Source organism: Apium graveolens, chromosome 1 (genome assembly GCF_009905375.1).
Source record: "Apium graveolens cultivar Ventura chromosome 1, ASM990537v1, whole genome shotgun sequence".
NCBI lineage: Eukaryota > Viridiplantae > Streptophyta > Magnoliopsida > Apiales > Apiaceae > Apium > Apium graveolens.
This window is the reverse complement of record NC_133647.1, coordinates 175,508,630-175,526,490: the sequence shown is the minus strand read 5'-3', so window position 1 is coordinate 175,526,490 and position 17,861 is coordinate 175,508,630. Positions and strand designations below refer to the sequence as shown.

General features: G+C 39.3%; 1 protein-coding gene across 1 annotated transcript; it reads right to left on the bottom strand.

Moving 5' to 3' along the window:
• Window positions 1-1,589: 1,589 nt before the first annotated feature.
• LOC141671680 (nuclear pore complex protein NUP54) lies at window positions 1,590-7,140 on the bottom strand. The gene is made up of 9 exons (XM_074477985.1): window positions 6,429-7,140; window positions 5,654-5,707; window positions 5,413-5,472; window positions 5,181-5,291; window positions 3,163-3,228; window positions 2,959-3,045; window positions 2,491-2,592; window positions 2,255-2,398; window positions 1,590-1,867 (listed from the first exon to the last, which is right to left on the bottom strand). Exons 1-9 carry the CDS (start codon window positions 6,987-6,989, stop codon window positions 1,766-1,768), a joined length of 1,287 nt encoding a protein of 428 aa, XP_074334086.1. The 5' UTR covers window positions 6,990-7,140; the 3' UTR covers window positions 1,590-1,765.
• Between the last annotated feature and the right edge of the window lie 10,721 nt (window positions 7,141-17,861).

The window sequence follows — 17,861 nt, the reverse complement described above, 5'->3', positions numbered from 1 at the left end:
GAAAAAAGTCGGAGAAATTGAGATTGAGAGAAATAGAGAGGTCGAAGAAACTGTGAATAAAAGTGTTGTTTGTATGTATATATTTATAAGGAAATTAGAGTACAGTTGGAGCCTTGAAGTTGGAGGTGGAGTCAGGTGTAACGTTAACCTGCAGAAATCAGAGTGTAACGTTGCAACCATGGCAGAAAGCAGAGCAGGAAGGAAGACGTTGGCGCGTGAGGCACACCCGCGGGCGTGCTGTGCGAGCTGGCTGGCCGTGCGACTCGTGCGGGCTTGGCTCGTGCGGGCTCGTGCGGTCCCGGGTTCTAAAAATTGGTATTCGTGTTCGATTCACCTAATTTACCGAGCTGTGCGGGTTTGAACCGGTCATGTTCGGTCCAAATTTTTTACGATTTCCGTACGAACCGGCCCTGAATGAGCGGTTCAAACCCGCCCATTTGGCCAGCTCTACTCGTGAGCCTTACTACTCCCCACCGGTATCCATGAATTCTTATTTGCTATATATCTTTCTGACGATAACTCATCGATACTTCAAAATAGCAAGTCTAACTTAACCACTTTACCTGATAGCGAACAGTCTGATTGTGTTGCACATTTTCTCCCAACCATTTGATAAATCAAGGGAGGGAAGTAAATACTAGGCTGTTCTCACACCTTTTTATGTGGCTGTGGCTGCCAGATTCCTCATTAACTTCATCGCCACTGATTTCTCCACCTTTTAGTGGCCTGCCACTAGTGTTTAGTTGGGGTGTTCACTCTCACTCTTTTAACCGAAAACCCAATCGAATAATCAAAATAATTTTGATTCAGTTAACCAAATATTAAATTTTGATTCGCTTTCCAGTAGTAAAATTTTTGAATTTCGATTTTTTAGTATTTTGATTTTTAACCGCGGTTAATCGATAAATCGATATATATTACCAAATTTACAAAAAATTTATGTAAGTATTTAATAGTATCAAGTTAATATACTGAATACTCAATTTTAATATTAATATTACACACGGACAGAGACTCTACTCTCACCATCCAGACCGACCCGCCTATGGACTTTCTCCTCTCTCCATAGATTCATAGAGCTAGTCCGCTCAATTTAGAGAAGCAAGAGCAAGCCCCAATTTTTACGAGGTAAATCCACTAGTCTCTACTCAATTCTATTCCAAAGGCTCGACAGTGAAGTGAGAAGCAGCACCGGAGAATGGAGTAGATGACTGTCAGCACTAGCAGAGTAGCATGTTTTATAGTAATAAAATTTTCATTAGACACTTTGCAACTTTTATCATGTTATACATATGAAGCGCCTTCAACTTTTAATTTCTGAATTTGGTTCTGCCAGTTTTTCTTTAATTTCGGGTTTAAAAATCGATTTTCAGTAATAACCGAAAATTTAATTTTGAGTTCAGTTATAAAACCGATATATTTTAGTTCAGTCTTTGGTAGCTTGTTTTTTCACAATTTGGTTTCGGTTAATCGAAAAAAAAAGTTCGGTTCACCGAATGCACACCCAGTGTCTAGTCATGCTTTTTATAGTGATGCTGGTGCCTGGTAATACATTAAAAAATCTATTCTGCTAAAAACATAGAAAAAACTTGCGATATAAAACAGGTTTTAGGAATAAAATAAACCTATCTAGAACTATCTAAATTAATAGATAGAACTATCTAGAAAAATTCTATGATCAAACATAGCTAATAACACTTGACAGAAACACTGAAACAATTACAGCTGAACATAAAACGATGCCACCCAAAATAACTTTCCTGGTTTAACCATCTGTCTCTTCTGCCATCATAATTTCCATGTCCCGCATGTCTCTCTTCAACACACTACCCATCCTAGCAATGGCCTCCGTCTGCTGTTGCAATACCTGCACAAGGAAAACAATTACCACCCACTTAACATATAAATATAAAGTGAATACATTCGTCGAGTTCACCAGTGATGAACTATACCACTCATTTTTTAATTAGCATCTCATCAAGGATTCTAAAAAAAAGAAATATTGGAGGAAGTTTAGAACCTTACCGTGTTACCGGATATGTTCAAGTGTTTTACTAAAAACTACTTCCTATTGTGGGTGCCCACTCACCTAATGGAACAATAAAGGGGTGGGGGAGCTTTCTTTAATTGATTATGACATTATAAATATTCATGCAGTAATATGGTTCTAGTCAGAACTTTGAGGTATACAGAAAGTAGCTCTGTTAGAAGTATGACTAAAATTCACTTCTATTTAGAGGTATTAAATACTTACCTCCTGCATACTAGCAAGAGACTGTTCATGAATTTTAGTAGATCCTGGTAGAAAAACAGAACCACCAAGATCATTTGCTTGAACACGCGCTAGAGTAAGAAGATTTTGGACCCTTCGAGAAAGTTCTGCTCCAGATCCTTTCAACTGCACGCATTATATATAAAGAAGTAAATTAAAAAGATTCTGGAGCAAACACCTTAGATAACATTAAAGAGACGTTGACAAAGAAGACCAACCTGTCTAGTTATAGAAGCCAGCTTCTCAGCTAATTCCACTTCACCTTTCATCAATGGTAGTCGGAATCCCTTTCCTTCCAGAGCTTCTACCATTCTCATAACCTATTAAAATTCCAAAGTTAAGTTAAATACCGATTAATGACAATATTTTATAGGGAACTGGAAGTGGTGAAGTGTAGGCTTTAACCTAGGAAAGGGTAATCTTGGGGCCTAGATTAATATCTTCTTGGTCATGATACTCGACAAAAACATGGCAGCACGGTAAAAGTAGATGATGCAAAACTAAAAATGTACAGAAATTCTGCCAGGTCCTACATCTCTTAAATAATCATAGTTATCCCAAATAAAGGAAGTTCATAGGAGATTGTCAAGCACAGAACAGTGAAAGAGCCACAATTACAATATAGAGGACCAAACAATCTAATTTCAGCTTATATAACAAACCAGGTAAATTAGAATAATTCTAACCCTTAAGAGTCGTCTTTGAATACTATGCTCTTTCTGTCTCATTCTATCAATTCGAGGAATAGTATCTGCTTGAAAGTGCCTTTGAAGCTGTGAAGAATAAAGGTCAGAAATGTTAGTTTTACATCCAAGATTGCATTATTTATCGATTAAGGTCCTGTGAGCACAGAAGTCCATGTAAAAGAACACAGGAGAGATGGAATGTACCACTTTCACATTGCTTTGGGTGATCCGTAACCTATCAGCATCTGAAACTAGGATTTCATCCTGCAGCTGCAATGGTATTACAAGGCCACCGCAACCAATTAGTATGACTTTCTAGCAGATATTCAACTGACGAGGAAGTTCATGATACTTGTTGGTTAAAAAATATGAGATATTTATACTAATAACACACAAACAAACGAACATGCATGTATGCTCAGCATTACCGTCTCAATCACATTAGGCATACTTTAAGGACACTAAAAAGTTATACAACCTCATTACTCTTCCAACCAATTCTTCAATGAAGATAACACAAGAATCTCTTACAAATATTGCATATTATAAGACAAATTTAATCAAAATATCTCAACCCTCAGTGAGCTAAATCTAATTTCTCCTATCACTGTGAAAAACTAAAATCTGCAACACACAATTTTCTTGTATTTTTAGCACCTCATATTTGGTACTTCCCTAAAAATTACAATTACAGAAATTCTTTCGGTTCAATTCGCATCTGTCATACTTTGTGATTTACCTAGTTTCTTTCTTCCCAATTTTCCAGTCTCACAGATTCCTCAAAGTTTGTTACAGAATTGACACTAAATCGAGACAATAACACAGCGAAAGTTGGCAATGCCTACTTTAACATATATATACATAAGTCTTAAAGTTCACATTTTCAACTCGACGGACTACATCTTAAACGCACCTCTATGAAAACTTATTTAGCTACTTATTCTGAATACAGCTTCTGATAGATACGAAACTTTAGAGAGATAAATTTGCATGATGAGGATGAGTAGTCCAAGATGAAGTAAGCGAAATATTTGACGGTTCGCGGCTCAAGTTGACAAAACTCTATATCCTTCGAGGCTTTGTATTGTGGAGGAGTCAAAAGTGATGGTTTCAAATATTATTACAACTCAGAACACTTTATGAGGAGATTTATTTGTGACAAATAGCTTCTTTTTCCTACAAATTGATCTCTATGCTCTTCTAATATTTTTCAAATTACAAGACAAAATGATGGAAATACTGTAGATGAGCATGCCAATGTTTCAAAATCTCTCCTTGTTGATATCAATGGGAGTTGACTAGTTGTACATGCTAATTTTGATATATCTTATTAGAATTAGATATATCTGAATTTCACGATTTCATCCCGATAATTACTCAGTCTTGCACTATCATGCCCTTATATATGAAATCATATTTAAGCCTTCTGGATTGTTTTTCGTTTTTTACCTCAAGGTCGATTATCAAGTCAGTTCATTAGTTTACACTACTATTAAGGTATTTTTAAAATATATATTTATATTATCTATTCTAAAATATTCTATAATTTAGAGAAAAATGGTAAAATACCGGTCTATTTGGAATCTAGCTATTAATTAATATTAGTTCTTTTTTAATTTAGCTTTTTTACTAATCCTCTGACTTCTAAAAAATTATATTTAAACAGATATAACCTATACTATATCACTATTTAACAAAAATAATAAATGATTAGATTAACCACAATCGTGTTGAAACTGAGTAAAGCATGATGTCAAGTCTTAATGGTTCTCATTGTTCTCAACTTCTCATTTTAGTTTATCTTTATTAGTCTATTAGATAAGCAAACACATATATAACTAAGATTCAGCACATTTTGTGATCTAAACTGGAGCTAGTCAAGTTCCGTAAAAAACATAGTATCCCCAATCTCGGGTGTGACGAATATCTTTAAGGACTTCAAAAGTTTACATGTATGCATAAACACAATACTAACAAATAACTAATAAGGGACGATGATCACAAAGTTGCAATGTCTGACAATAAGGGCAATTGAAAATCAGCTTTTAGGTCTAATAACATAAATAAAATCATGTATGCAATTATTTCACATACTATCTGCAACCCTTATATCCCCTGATACAGATATTATATAAGCTATTATTATAATGCTATATAACTAAAGCATATCTTCTGATCATAATTACTTATAGCCTTTCATGCAGAACATAAATCATATCTACCTTGAGACGCTGGGAAAGATCTTTGAAACCGTGAACAAGCTGTGGCCAGAGGCGCTCTCGTTTCGAACTCTCCATACCTTCCAGCTTCCCCATCGCCTCAGCCCACATAATCTGTCCATGCAAAATATAAACCAAACACGCTAAGAAAACTGAAGCAAAAATCACAACTAATATGGACCAAAAGTAGGACTACAGAAATATAGAGTTTCTAATATAGTTTAAAGAAACTCACATCCGATACACCAGAAGGCTTTGTTCTGTATTGTGGATCAGTCACGCTGAACAATAAATGCTGTTGAACCAACATAAACATATCAATGTATAACATACATGACAACAGATAAGTACACATACATCAATCTATCTCATCACATAATCATAGAACTGGAACCAACACCGCAATATCTCAAGCCACAAACAGTTCTGAGGGACCGAAGAAGAGGGAAATAACCAGGTGAAGCAAAAAAACAAACCTTGAATGCATACTTGGTGTTTCCGGGCTCATCCTTGTAAGCTTCTAAAATCCCCTATACAAGCAGAAAGATATTGAAAATCAATAAAAGATCAAACAGGTATCAATATTGGCGATCCTGTAGCCAAGAAGGGTAAAAAGGTTTTATAAGTTAAGTTTAAAAATTCACAGAATATCAACAATTACAGAGAAGAATAAGGAAGAGTGAGACTTCGAGGAGAGAAGGTAGTCATATATCATTTATGACTTCCTCAGTAGCTTGTTACAGCATTAACAGGAATATCTTGACGAGAAAATCCTTAATTTTTGTTATTCTAAATGATAAATGGATATGTGTGAACCACACAAGCAGTGCAGTTTGCAACTCTTAACTGCATCACAAAATAATTAGGATGAACAGTGCCATTACACAACACTGTTGGTAGACTCAACAACAGGATCATCTTATTAGGTAAGAATCGCCAGTGTTATTCATCCATGTCTGTCATTTATGTAGTTATTAATATAAATCAACTACACTGTTAAAAGTCCGAAAAAAAATGGTGTAATAATACAAGCACAATTTGAACCGGCATGCTAAAAATGTCATAGCTACTAATTAACTACAGGGATGCAGGGAAAAATGCAGTGAGATCACAATAGTTATTGAGCTAAGCATGGGAATAATTAAATCGATGGGCAATTAAGAACTAGGGTTAGTGCACAAGACAATAACAAATTGTAAAGAATGAACAGAAAGCACAAAATTAGAAATGAATTGGGAGAGGATGTTAGACCTGAATGTCGCGATCTGCGAGGGAGAAAGGGAGAGGAGCAACAGGAGCCATTTGAGTAGTAAGTTGTGTATTAGCGAAAGGAGTAATCGCAGCGAAAGGGGAAGCCTGAGGCTGCTGGTGCGGCGTGGTGTTAAACATATTGGAGAATCCAAATGCTGAAGTTTGTTGTTGTTGTTGTTGTTGCGGAAACAACGAAGTGGACTGAGTTTGTTGTTGTTGTTGAGAGAAGGGAGTGTTGAAGAGAGAATTACCAAAGCCAGTATTAAATGAAGATGATGAGGGAGTTCCGAAAGCTGGCGTGGAGGTCGCGGGTGTAGCGAACGGGTTTGGATTGGAAGTTGCGGGTGTGGCGAACGGGTTAGGGTTAGAGGTTTGGGGAGTGGCGAATGGGTTAGGGTTAGTGGACTGGGGAGTGGCGAATGGGTTTGGATTGGTGGTTTGAGGAGTGGCGAATGGGTTTGGGTTGGGGGTTGGTGTGGAAGTTGCGGGTGTGGCGAATGGGTTTGGTGATGGATTAGGTGTGCCGAAGGCAGGGGTGGAGGTCGCCGGTGTTCCGAACATTCTTACGGTGGAGATAATTAATTAATTATAAACCCTAGATGAGAGAATTTGGGGGGTTTAATTTGATTTCAGGGAGGAGGAAACACAGGTATGTAGGCCCGCCAATTTCACTTTTTTATGACTCGCCTAATCTCTCTCCTCTCTCTCTCATTCTTCTCGGTAACCTTTTGAATTCATTTACTCCCTCTGTTTTAATATTTTTAAATAAATTTCTTTTTTATATATTTTTATTCACAGAAAGATAAAATTTAAAATTATTATTCTAACTATATGCTCAAAGATCTTATAAGTATATCCACAAAAGTCAAACGGCATATAAAAAAATAGGGAGAGTGTTTATTTTAAAAATGAAAATTACAAAGTTATTTATCATAATAATTTTGTTTTTCTTAAAAACAATTTTTTTTCTAATCAATTACACATTTACATGTACACGTAAAAAGTCAAACTCCTGACCTCACAATAATTTGATCACTGCACCAATACTTTATGACTAAGAATATTTTTTTGTAAGTGCTACTTTTTTTGAGTTAATGACCTAATTAGTCAATGTATTATTAACAAATTTTTAATCGCAGCACCAACCCAAAAAAGTTTTCAATCACTCAATTGTACAATTATTTGTTTCTGATTATAAAACTATTTTTAAAGCATTTAACGATTGTAAAAAGTATGTTAACTTTAACGGAGAGACGGTCAGTTCAGCATCACGTTTATAACCCACCTCAGCCAAATCCATAAAATTATTTGTTATGCCCAAATATTGGTATAAACATTATTCAGAATAAGATTGGATAAAATAGTTAAAATTGAGGTATAAATGTCTAAAATTAAGGAACATATAAGATTACCTTCCCTATGGAAGGAAAGTAGGCGCGTCCTATCTATAGGAAGGACGCGCCCTGTATTTTGAAAGATTGATGGTGAAAGTGCTTGTAGATATAGAAGGCGCGCCCTCAACATAAGGGGAAGGAGCGCTCAGTTATTGTGAGAAGGATGAAGAATTCTCTGTTAGCTCCCCATTTGTGGTAAATCTTAGGGCACGCCCTAAGTAAGTAAGATGTTTTGGAAAGGATTTCAACATGAATGCTTGGATGGCCTCCTTGGAGGATTTGAGGAAGATGGAGATTATTATTACTAACCTATTTGATGCAAGTATTCTATTGAAAAACTCCTTCCTGTAGTGCATCTACAGGAAGCCGGTGTCCGTGGTCAGAGACCTCCAGGGGGATGTCTGGACAGAATGCCTCCTCTTGTAGTCAATGAGTGTCCTCATTGGGGATGTGGGGTGAATTCTGGTATGTGCTTTGGGAGCTTTGTCTCTGTAGTCAACGGGTGTCCTCGTTGGGAGACTTTGGAGTATCCTGCACTTTGCACCCAAAAGCTTGGGATCATTTGTCATGTAATCTGGTAGGGCTCCTTATCGGGGGAGAAGGATGCGTCCAACATTCGGGGTGAACCCCGGCTATACTTGCGTCCACGAACTAGAGAAACAGCTGGTAACGGAGGGTTATCCTTGGCCAGGGAGATGCCTTATCTACGAAGTCTCGAAACCGCGTACGAGCCTTGTGCCTTTGTGGTTGGGCCTCATCGGCGGACATTCCTAAAGCTAGTAGAAGACGGTTTTCAGTGGGTTTCCCACTGGGCCTCGGGACAAGAGATCTAAGCCCATTAGGTTTCTTGTTCCCCAAAAATTACGTTGGCTTGATTCCCTATAAGTAAGGATACGTAGGCAAATTGCAAGGGGTCAGAAGCGAGAGCGCAAAGGAGCCACCACTAACCCTAAACGATCTCAGCCACCAATAATCACCACCAACAAATACTGTTCATATTTTCCGACGAACACTGTTCATCAAATCCGCTGATTGTTGCTCCCAAATTCCTCCGTCAACATATTGGCGCTAGAAGGAGGGGCTAATCAAGATCTGCATCTAGGAGGAAAGATGTCTCACTACCGTGATGGAAGTTTTAATGATGGAAGTTCTGAAGAAGAATCCGATCATGTCTATGATCGCCATGAACCCTACGTTCCACCCATGACTGATCGCCCCACTCCAGATGTTGAAGGTCAACCGCCTGTGCTGATCAGTAACGCTGACTTGCTGGAACAACTATATCGTATGAGAGATGCTTTGAACAGTTTCGACTCAAGGCTGAGCAGCGGGGAACGACGCAAGACCAGAAAGGGCATTCGCCATAACCATGCTGCTCACGCACCTGAGAAGGCTCATATGACTAATGGAAATGCCTTGGTCGGTCGCGGTCGAACTGAAGGTGGACGTGTGCCAATAACCCCGCGACGTTTGAACTATTCAAATGACGTAACCCCGATCATCAAGCTTATGGACGAAGATGCTGATGGTCGAGAAATACTGCGGGTAGATAACCGGGGAGTTACTCACTCGCACCGGTCTGGGTGTAGTCTTGAGGAATGTCGGAAAGCGGAGTCCATGCCGGAGAATGAACAACGAGGCTTCGCAGCTTTAAAGGATCGCTTGGGGATCATCTAGGGCGACAATGATTTAAGGATGTTGTTGCTGGAATGGAAAAAAGAAGCCGGTCGCGGAGATGTGACGCCCCATGGTGTAACGCGTGTGCCCCTGAATTCCAATGAGAATCAGGAGAGGCACCGCGATCATGAGAGAGCTCCGCCCTGTGGATCGTTGGACCGGTATGGTCGAGGATATGGGAATGACCGGTGTAGAAGACCTCAATGAAGGGGAAGAGGCGGAGGTCGAGGTAGATACTTAGATGGATATCGTCGCGACAACTATTGTGGTCACAGGGATACCCGCTGGTATAACTGAGCAGAAAGTGATAGCTATGCCGAATATGACGGTCATAGAGATGTGGCAAATTATGATCACGAGATGGCTCGGGGCCGCGACCGAGGTCAAGGAGAGAATCTGGGGGGAGATCAAGGTCGAAACCCAAAAGTGAGTGTGGTACCTAAGGATGCCCAAAACACCAACCAACAACAAGCTCCTCCAGGTGGAGATCAGGCAGTACTACCTCCACCTCGGCCCCAAGGTCCACAACTTCACATGCAAACTATCCCAGGTGTGAGAACCTTCAATGTGGATGATCTGAAGAGGCTGTTAAACCACTTGGAAGGCAGAGTAACAGCCACGACCGAAATTCCTTCCTCATTCTTTGTGGCAGTAAGAGAAGTGTAGTTGCCGGCCGGATATTGTAACACTATCAGCGATCTCCGTTTCCATGGAAGTTCAGATCCTGTGAAATTCTTGGGCCGATTCAATACAGAGATGGACATGTATCAAGTCCCAGACTTGGCTCGATGTCGGCTCTTGGCGGCAACTTTTAGGGAGAGCGCCCAACAGTGGTTTCAAAAACTCGGACCGGGAGTGATCACTTCCTGGGACCAAATGAAGACTATGTTCTTGACCAAGTTCCAAGCCGCCGTGAGATATGCTCCGTCTGTCACAACTCTTTCCAACATCAGGTAAAAGGAAAATGAAAGCTTGATGTCCTACTTTAAAATGTTCAACGCTGAGTCCACCGCGTAAGAGGTGCTTCGGACGAAGCTTTGAAGACTTTTTTAATAGCACGACTGAGGGTCGGCTCGGATTTCTGGAAGCATTTGCAGGGAAAAGAGCCGGCTACTTTGGCGGATATCTTTTCTTTGACGGAATCATTTAAGGCCATAGAACAATCTCTGGCAGAGGTACAACCGACTTCGCAAACAAGTCAGAGAGGCAGAGCAAGAAAGAGAGACAGATCTCCAAGCCAAGATACTGAAGGAGTAGTCGAAGCCCGGATCGAATAAATGCTATGACTACAAGGAGGGAATCGAGCCCTCCCTCGAGCTATGACAACAGAATGGGCAGATACACGCATTTGGCCGCGTTTATTGAACACATATTTGAGGTAAACAAAAATAGAGGGATGTTTAGAAAAACTGAGGCTCTGTCATCTTGGCAAAGCAAAGATAAGAAGAAATATTGTGAATACCATGAGTCATCCGGATATAACACATATGAGTGTCGGCAACTAAAGGATGAGATTGAAACCCTTATCAAGGAAGGATATCTTGGCGAATGGGTGGTGAAGGAAGTAAGGAGGCATAAGGATGGCACCGACAGAATAAAGGAAGAAGGAGGTCGAGCCCCTCGGGGGTCGAACAATGAAACCCTGGAAGAAAATAAGTTTGTCAGGGATGGCAGCATCCGAACAATCTACGGAGGAGATCCTGAGATGGAATGCAGTAATAGAGCCTTGACAAGGTATGTAAGGGAATCCCAGTTCATACCTCTAACCGACATTCATAGGGTGGAAACTCGGCCACCCAAAGTATTTAAGGGTGAGTCCGTGGACATCACCTTCAGAGAAGCAGATGTCTGGTGGGTACATCACCCCCACAATGACGCACTGGTCATTTCCATCCAGATCGGGACCAAGAATATCCATAGACCATTCGTAGACAATGGAAGCTCGGCAAACATCCTCTACTACAGCACCTTTAAGAAGATGGGGCTACCTGATCGGGATATGTCGGGAGAAGATTCTTGGGTCTATGATTTTTCTGGCGCAGGAGTTAGAGTTATGGGATCAATTCGATTGCCGTGCACCTTGGGGGAAAGTCTGTTGTCTGTGACAAAGATGCTCGAGTTCAAGGTTCTAAATCAGGAGCCATCCCACAATATGCTGCTAGGACGACCTTTTCTTAGGGAAATGAGGGTCATCATTTCAATCCACCGCCTTACCATCAAGTTTCCAACCCCAAATGGTGTGGGCAGCATAAAGGGCTCTCAATATGACTCTCGAGAATGTTACAGGCAAGCTATGAGGGGCTTTAGGAGAAAGGATACCCACAGCGAAGATGCGTTAGATGATGAGCGAGAAAAAAACATCGAACAGCCAATCGAGGAAATTCGAGTCCATTACTATGTCAAGCAAGAAAACGAGCGCCCCTCTAAATTACCTCCAGTGACGTTGTTCTTAGAAGACACAATCAGGATTGAAATGTTGGAGGAACAAGAGCCCCCAAATGACATAGTCCAAACAAACTTCAACGGGGAACGACTCGAAGGAAGATTTGATGTCTTACAGAGTCTTGGACAAGATGTGCATAAGGTAGATGCCCTTCTCCCTAAGGGCGCGCCCTTGTCTTCGGGAAATTCAAAGGAAGTTGATGCCCCTATGACACCAGGTGCGCCTTCTAAAGAAGTTGATGCTCCTCATCAAGAGAATGCGTATTCTATGTAAAATGATGAGGATCGTAATCAGCTCGATTTAGATCCACGGATACCAATGCCAACGGAAAAGATGGGGCCAACGGAAGACATAATTAAAATCCCTGTTGATGAATAAGATCCAAGTAAAGTTCTGAGAATTGGATCTCAGTTGACTCCAAGATTGAAAGAAGGGCTTTCAATATTTCTTTTGGCAAACCTTGATGTATTTGTGTGGAACCATTCGGATATGGTGGGAATTGACCCGAAAGTTATGTGTCATCGTTTGAACATTGATCCCATGCATAGGAGGATCCGGAAAAAGCGGAGGGTCGTAAGTGGAGCAAGGGCTGTAGCCTTGGCAGAAGAAGTAGATAGACTCTTGGATGTCAGACTAATCAGAGAATCTTTTTACCCATATTGGTTGGAAAATCCGGTGTTAGTGAAAAAACCTAACGACAACTGGAGAACATGCGTGGATTTCACCAATCTGAACAAAGCATGTCCAAAGGATAGCTTCTATTTGCCAAGAATTGACCAGTTGGTCGATGCTACAACAGGGCATGCCCTGCTGAGTTTCATGGATGCATACTCTGGCTATAATCAAATCCCCATGTACGAGCCTGACCAAGAGCACACCTATTTTATTACTGATAGAGGGCTCTATTGCTACATTGGGATGTCGTCTGGTCTGATCAATGTTGGGGCCACTTATCAAAGATTAGTGAATAAAATGTTTAAGAGGCAGATCGGGAAGACGATGGAGGTGTACGTGGATGATATGCTTGTAAAATCTAAGAGGGCAGAAAATTACATAGCAGACTTGGCCGAGATGTTCCATATTTCGAGAAAATATAGGATGAAGCTGAATCCTCGGAAATGTGTATTTGGTGTGGAATCAGGGAAGTTCTTGGGTTTCATGGTTAACCACCGAGGGATTGAGGCGAACCCGACAAGAATCAAAGCTCTGCTGGATATGAAATCTCCCACCAGCGTTAAGCAAGTACAAAGCCTGACGGGAAGGATTGCGGCTTTGAATCGATTTGTTTCAAAGTCTTCGGATAGATGCAAGGAATTCTTTAAGGCAATTAAAGGGACGGGGAAGGATTTCGTGTGGACCTCGGATTGTGAAGAGGCTTTTCTGAAAATCAAAGAGCATTTGGGAAATCCTCCTATGTTGGCCAAACCAGAGGATGGGGAAACGTTGATTCTTTACTTGGCAGTCTCAGAATACTCCGTCAGCACGGTGTTGGTGAAAGAGGAAGGGAGTCACCAGTCGCCCGTAAACTATGTGAACAAAAGGTTGTTAGAGGCAGAGACTAGATATACCAGCATGGAGAAATTGGTGTACACCCTTATACTTGCGGCACGAATATTAAGGCCATACTTCAAAGAACACCGAATAGAGGTCCGTACCGCTTATCCTCTTCGGCATATTCTACATAAACCAGAATTATCGGGAAGAATGTTAAAGTGGGCGATTGAGTTGGGATAATTCGATTTAGAATATTGCCCTCGTACAGCGATCAACGGACAAACGTTGACTGATTTTATACTTGAGTTTGACTCCGAAGTAGACAATAAGGCTATAGTGTTGGCATAACCTTCCTCACAAGGAAATCCTCTTGTTGACGTGAGAGAAAAGTTCCCACACTGTTAGGTCCCAATGTATTTGTAGAAGGGGGGGTTGAATACAAACAATACCGAATAATCGAATTAAATGTGGAATAAAAAATATGAAACAAAATTTAAGTTAAATAAAAATATTATTAAACTTGAAAGGTGTTACAACAACTGTATCGATTACAAGGAATTAATCTCAAATTAATTATCACAAATTTAGAATAAATTCGACATGAACTTTTTCTATTTTTGCAATAATTAGAATCAAATGCTAAACGCGATTTGAGATTAAGTTCTAGGGATTTTGATCCGCTAGATTGTTACACAAGAACAAGAGAATGATTTCTAGTTGATTGGATTTAACTTTGCAAAATAGAAATTTGATCTTGAATTTAGCAGAGAAGATATAATGTTTCAGAGGCGGCTGCTTTGTTCTTGAGTTGTGTTATGTGTTGATTGTATGACTTCTGTTCTGCTGCTTTCCTTTTTAACAAATCAACAGACTTGAATAGAGCTGGCATGACAATCCTTTTAGCTGGTAGGACATTCGGTGAGATTATCCTTTTGAACTAGCAAGACAATCCCAATAGCTAGCAAGACTATCCTTTGAACTGGAGAGACTTTCGGTATGACTATCAAAATGAACTAGCAAGACTATCTCCTCCCAGTGTAACTTTCGGCAAGACAATTATGTTAGATATATTTGATAATGTCATGGCTAATATAATTTATGTTTAGATTTCAGATCTTACTTAACAGGACAAATCAGTACTTAACTGTTGATCAGTACTTATACTGGAAGTCAGGACTTAAGGATATCAGTACTTATATTATCAGGAGATAATCATCAGAAGTTAGATATCAGAACTTAAGTGCTGAAGGACGATCAGATAAGGACAGTAGCTGATTAAAGGAAATAAGATCAAGATAAACATAAGAAGAGATATGCATGAAGAAGGAGTTCCGTGAAGAATGGAATACTTGGAAGAAAAGATATCTGATTGATATGTTTTAGGAAGCAGAATTATATTCCATATCAATTAGCGATTATCTTGTAACTGTGTAGTATATAAACACAGACATAGGGTTTACACTATAAGTGTTATCATATTCGAGAAGATTATTCATTGTAACCCTAGCAGCTCTCGTGATATTTGTTCATCACTGAGAGGTAACAGTTCCATATTGTAACAGAGTTTATTGTTTCAATAAAGTTTGTTTTCTGTTATTTAATATATTAAAGTTCGATTTGATTGTATTATACACTGTATTCACCCCCCCTCTACAGTGTGTGTGACCTAACAAGTGGTATCAGAGCTAATCTGTTAACACACATACAGTTAAAGATCCAAACACAATCATGTCTGACACAGAAACTCCAACTAAGCCTACCAAAACTGAAGAACCTCCAAAGACACAAATTCAAAGTCGGTATGAGACTATCAGAATTCCCATACCGAGACCATCTGAATATCCCATATGGAAGGTAAGGATGACCATGTTCCTGGAAGCAACAGATCCAGAATACCTTGATAGAATCAAGGAAGGGCCTCACAAACCAACCAAGCTCGCAGTTGCAGTTGCAGGTGAAGCAGCAAAGACCGTACCAAAAGAGAAGAGTGATTATACTGCTGAAGATATAGCATCAATTGCTAAGGATGCTAAGGTACGACACTTACTGCATAGTGCCATTGATAATGTAATGTCAAACAGGGTAATCAACTGCAAGACTGCTAAGGAGATATGGGATGCTCTGGAAACAAGGTGTCAGGGAAATGACACAATTAAGAAGAACAGGAAGACAATACTCACTCAAGAGTATGAACATTTTGACTCAAAGACTAATGAGTCATTGAATGATTTATATGATAGATTTGTCAAACTTTTGAATGATTTGTCATTGGTTGATAAAGAGTATGATCTTGAAGATTCAAACCTTAAGTTCCTGTTAGCTCTTCCTGAATGCTGGGATTTGAAGGCAACGACAATAAGAGACAACTACAATCTTGATGAAACAACTCTTGATGAAATCTATGGAATGCTCAAGACTCATGAACTTGAGATGGAACAAAGAAGCAAGAGGAAAGGAGGAAAGTCAAGGACAGTTGCTCTTAAGGCTGAAGAAGAATCCCCCAAAGCAGCTTCCTCAAGGAAAGACAAGGGTAAAGCTCTTTTCATAAAGTCTGAAACTGAGTCATCAAGTTCTGAAAGTGATGATGACTCAGATTCTGAAAGCTTGCCTGAGACTGATGCTGATGAGGAGATGATGAAGCTGTGTGCTCTTATGGTGAAAGGAATCACAAAGATTGCATACAGGAAGTTCAGGAAGGGAAAAAAGTTTTCCAGGAAAGGCATAAGTTCTGATAAGAAGAATTTCAGAAGATCTGAAGGCAGAGGAGGAAAGTCTGACAGAGGAGATTATACAAATGTTAAATGCTATAACTGTGGTGAAAAAGGCCACATATCTCCTGATTGCAAGAAAGCAAAGGGTGACAAAGGCAAGGCTCTTGTCACAAAGCAGAAAAGCTGGACAGACACCTCAGACTCTGAAAGTGAGGAGAACTATGCATTGATGGCAAATGCTGATAAAGAAAGTGCTGAGAGCAGTTCTGAAGCTGCTGAAACAAAGTACCTCAGACTACTTATGCTTTTCATACTGATGATATTAATGAGTTGAGAAGATATCTTAAAACCATGTTTGTTAGTTATAGAGATCAAACTTTAACATGTGAAAGATTAACTTCTGAAAATCTTGCTTTTAAGAAAAGAAATGATTTATTAGAAAAAGAGTTAGTCATGTTCCATCAAACTCAGAAGGATAGAGATGATGCTTTTTATGTTAGGGATGAAGTGCTAAAAATGAATGAATCTCTAAAAACTGAGTTAAAAAAGGAAAGAGAGATTATCAGGACTTGGACTAACTCTGGCAAAATAACTCAAAATTTGCTAAGTAGTGGAAACTGGAAAGAGGGCTTAGGTTATGGAGAAGATAAGAATGATAAAGGAACTGAAGAAATTAAGCCTGTTGTTAAACAAAAGCCAAAGTTAAAAACTGTTAAGTTTGTAACTGTAAAGTCTGAAAATGAGAAATCAGAAGTTAAAGAGGAATTAACTTCTGACAAACTAAAATAGGAAAAGACAGCTGAAGTGAACATAGGCTTAATGACAAAGAAGCAGCTTAAGCATAAGCTGAAAGATGTTAAGAATGCAAACAAGGTAAAATCACCTAGGAAAAATAGGAATGGAAAGGAAGGTGTGAATAAAAGCAATGATTATAAACCTGTTCCTGATGCTCCTAGGAAAACATGTCATAACTGTGGAAGTTCTAACCATCTGGCTTCTTTTTGCAGGAAGAATAAGAATATTAACTCCTTATCTTCAAAATCAGGAGTTAAGAGTCAGTCTGTTAGATACAAACCACAAAATCCTTGTTTTCATTGTGGTAGTTTATGGCATTCCATTTATACTTGTAAGGAATATCATAGTTTGTACTATGATTATTATCAAATAAAACCTTCTTTGAAGAAAGTTTCCATTGTTCCTTCTAGTGTAAATTCTGATTCAAAGTCTGATAGTGTAAGTTATGATAAGAAAAATGTTAACATAAACTCTGATGCTAAATCCGCTGTAAATGTTAACAAACTTAATAAGGCCAAAAGATCCAAGCAAGTTCGGGTCCTTAAAACTAATAATTAGGGGTCTTTGTGATTGCAGGGCAACAGGAAAAATATTCTAGTTCTGGACAGTGGGTGTTTAGGACATATGACTGGAAATAAGGCCCTGCTATCAGACTTTGTGAAGAAATCTGGCCCAAGTGTTTCTTATGGAGATGGCAAGATTGGAAAAACATTGGGATATGGCAATATCAATCTTGGAAATGTCATAATTAAAGAAGTAGCTCTGGTCTCAGGACTTAAACACAATCTGCTGAGTATAAGTCAAATCTGTGACAGAGGTTATCATGTTGATTTCTTTGAAGAACACTGTGAAATTGTGAGTAAATCTAAAGGCAAAGTTGTTCTGAAAGGATACAGGCGTGGTAACATTTATGAAGCTA

Excerpts from the sequence above, each read along its gene's own strand:
- LOC141671680 (XM_074477985.1), bottom strand. The coding sequence starts at position 6,989 with ATGTTCGGAACACCGGCGACCTCCACCCCTGCCTTCGGCACACCTAAT. Across the intron at positions 5,708-6,428 it reads TCGCAGATCGCGACATTCAG|GGGATTTTAGAAGCTTACAA; the intron begins GTCTAACATCCT and ends CTGCTTGTATAG. Across the intron at positions 5,473-5,653 it reads ACACCAAGTATGCATTCAAG|CATTTATTGTTCAGCGTGAC; the intron begins GTTTGTTTTTTT and ends TTGGTTCAACAG.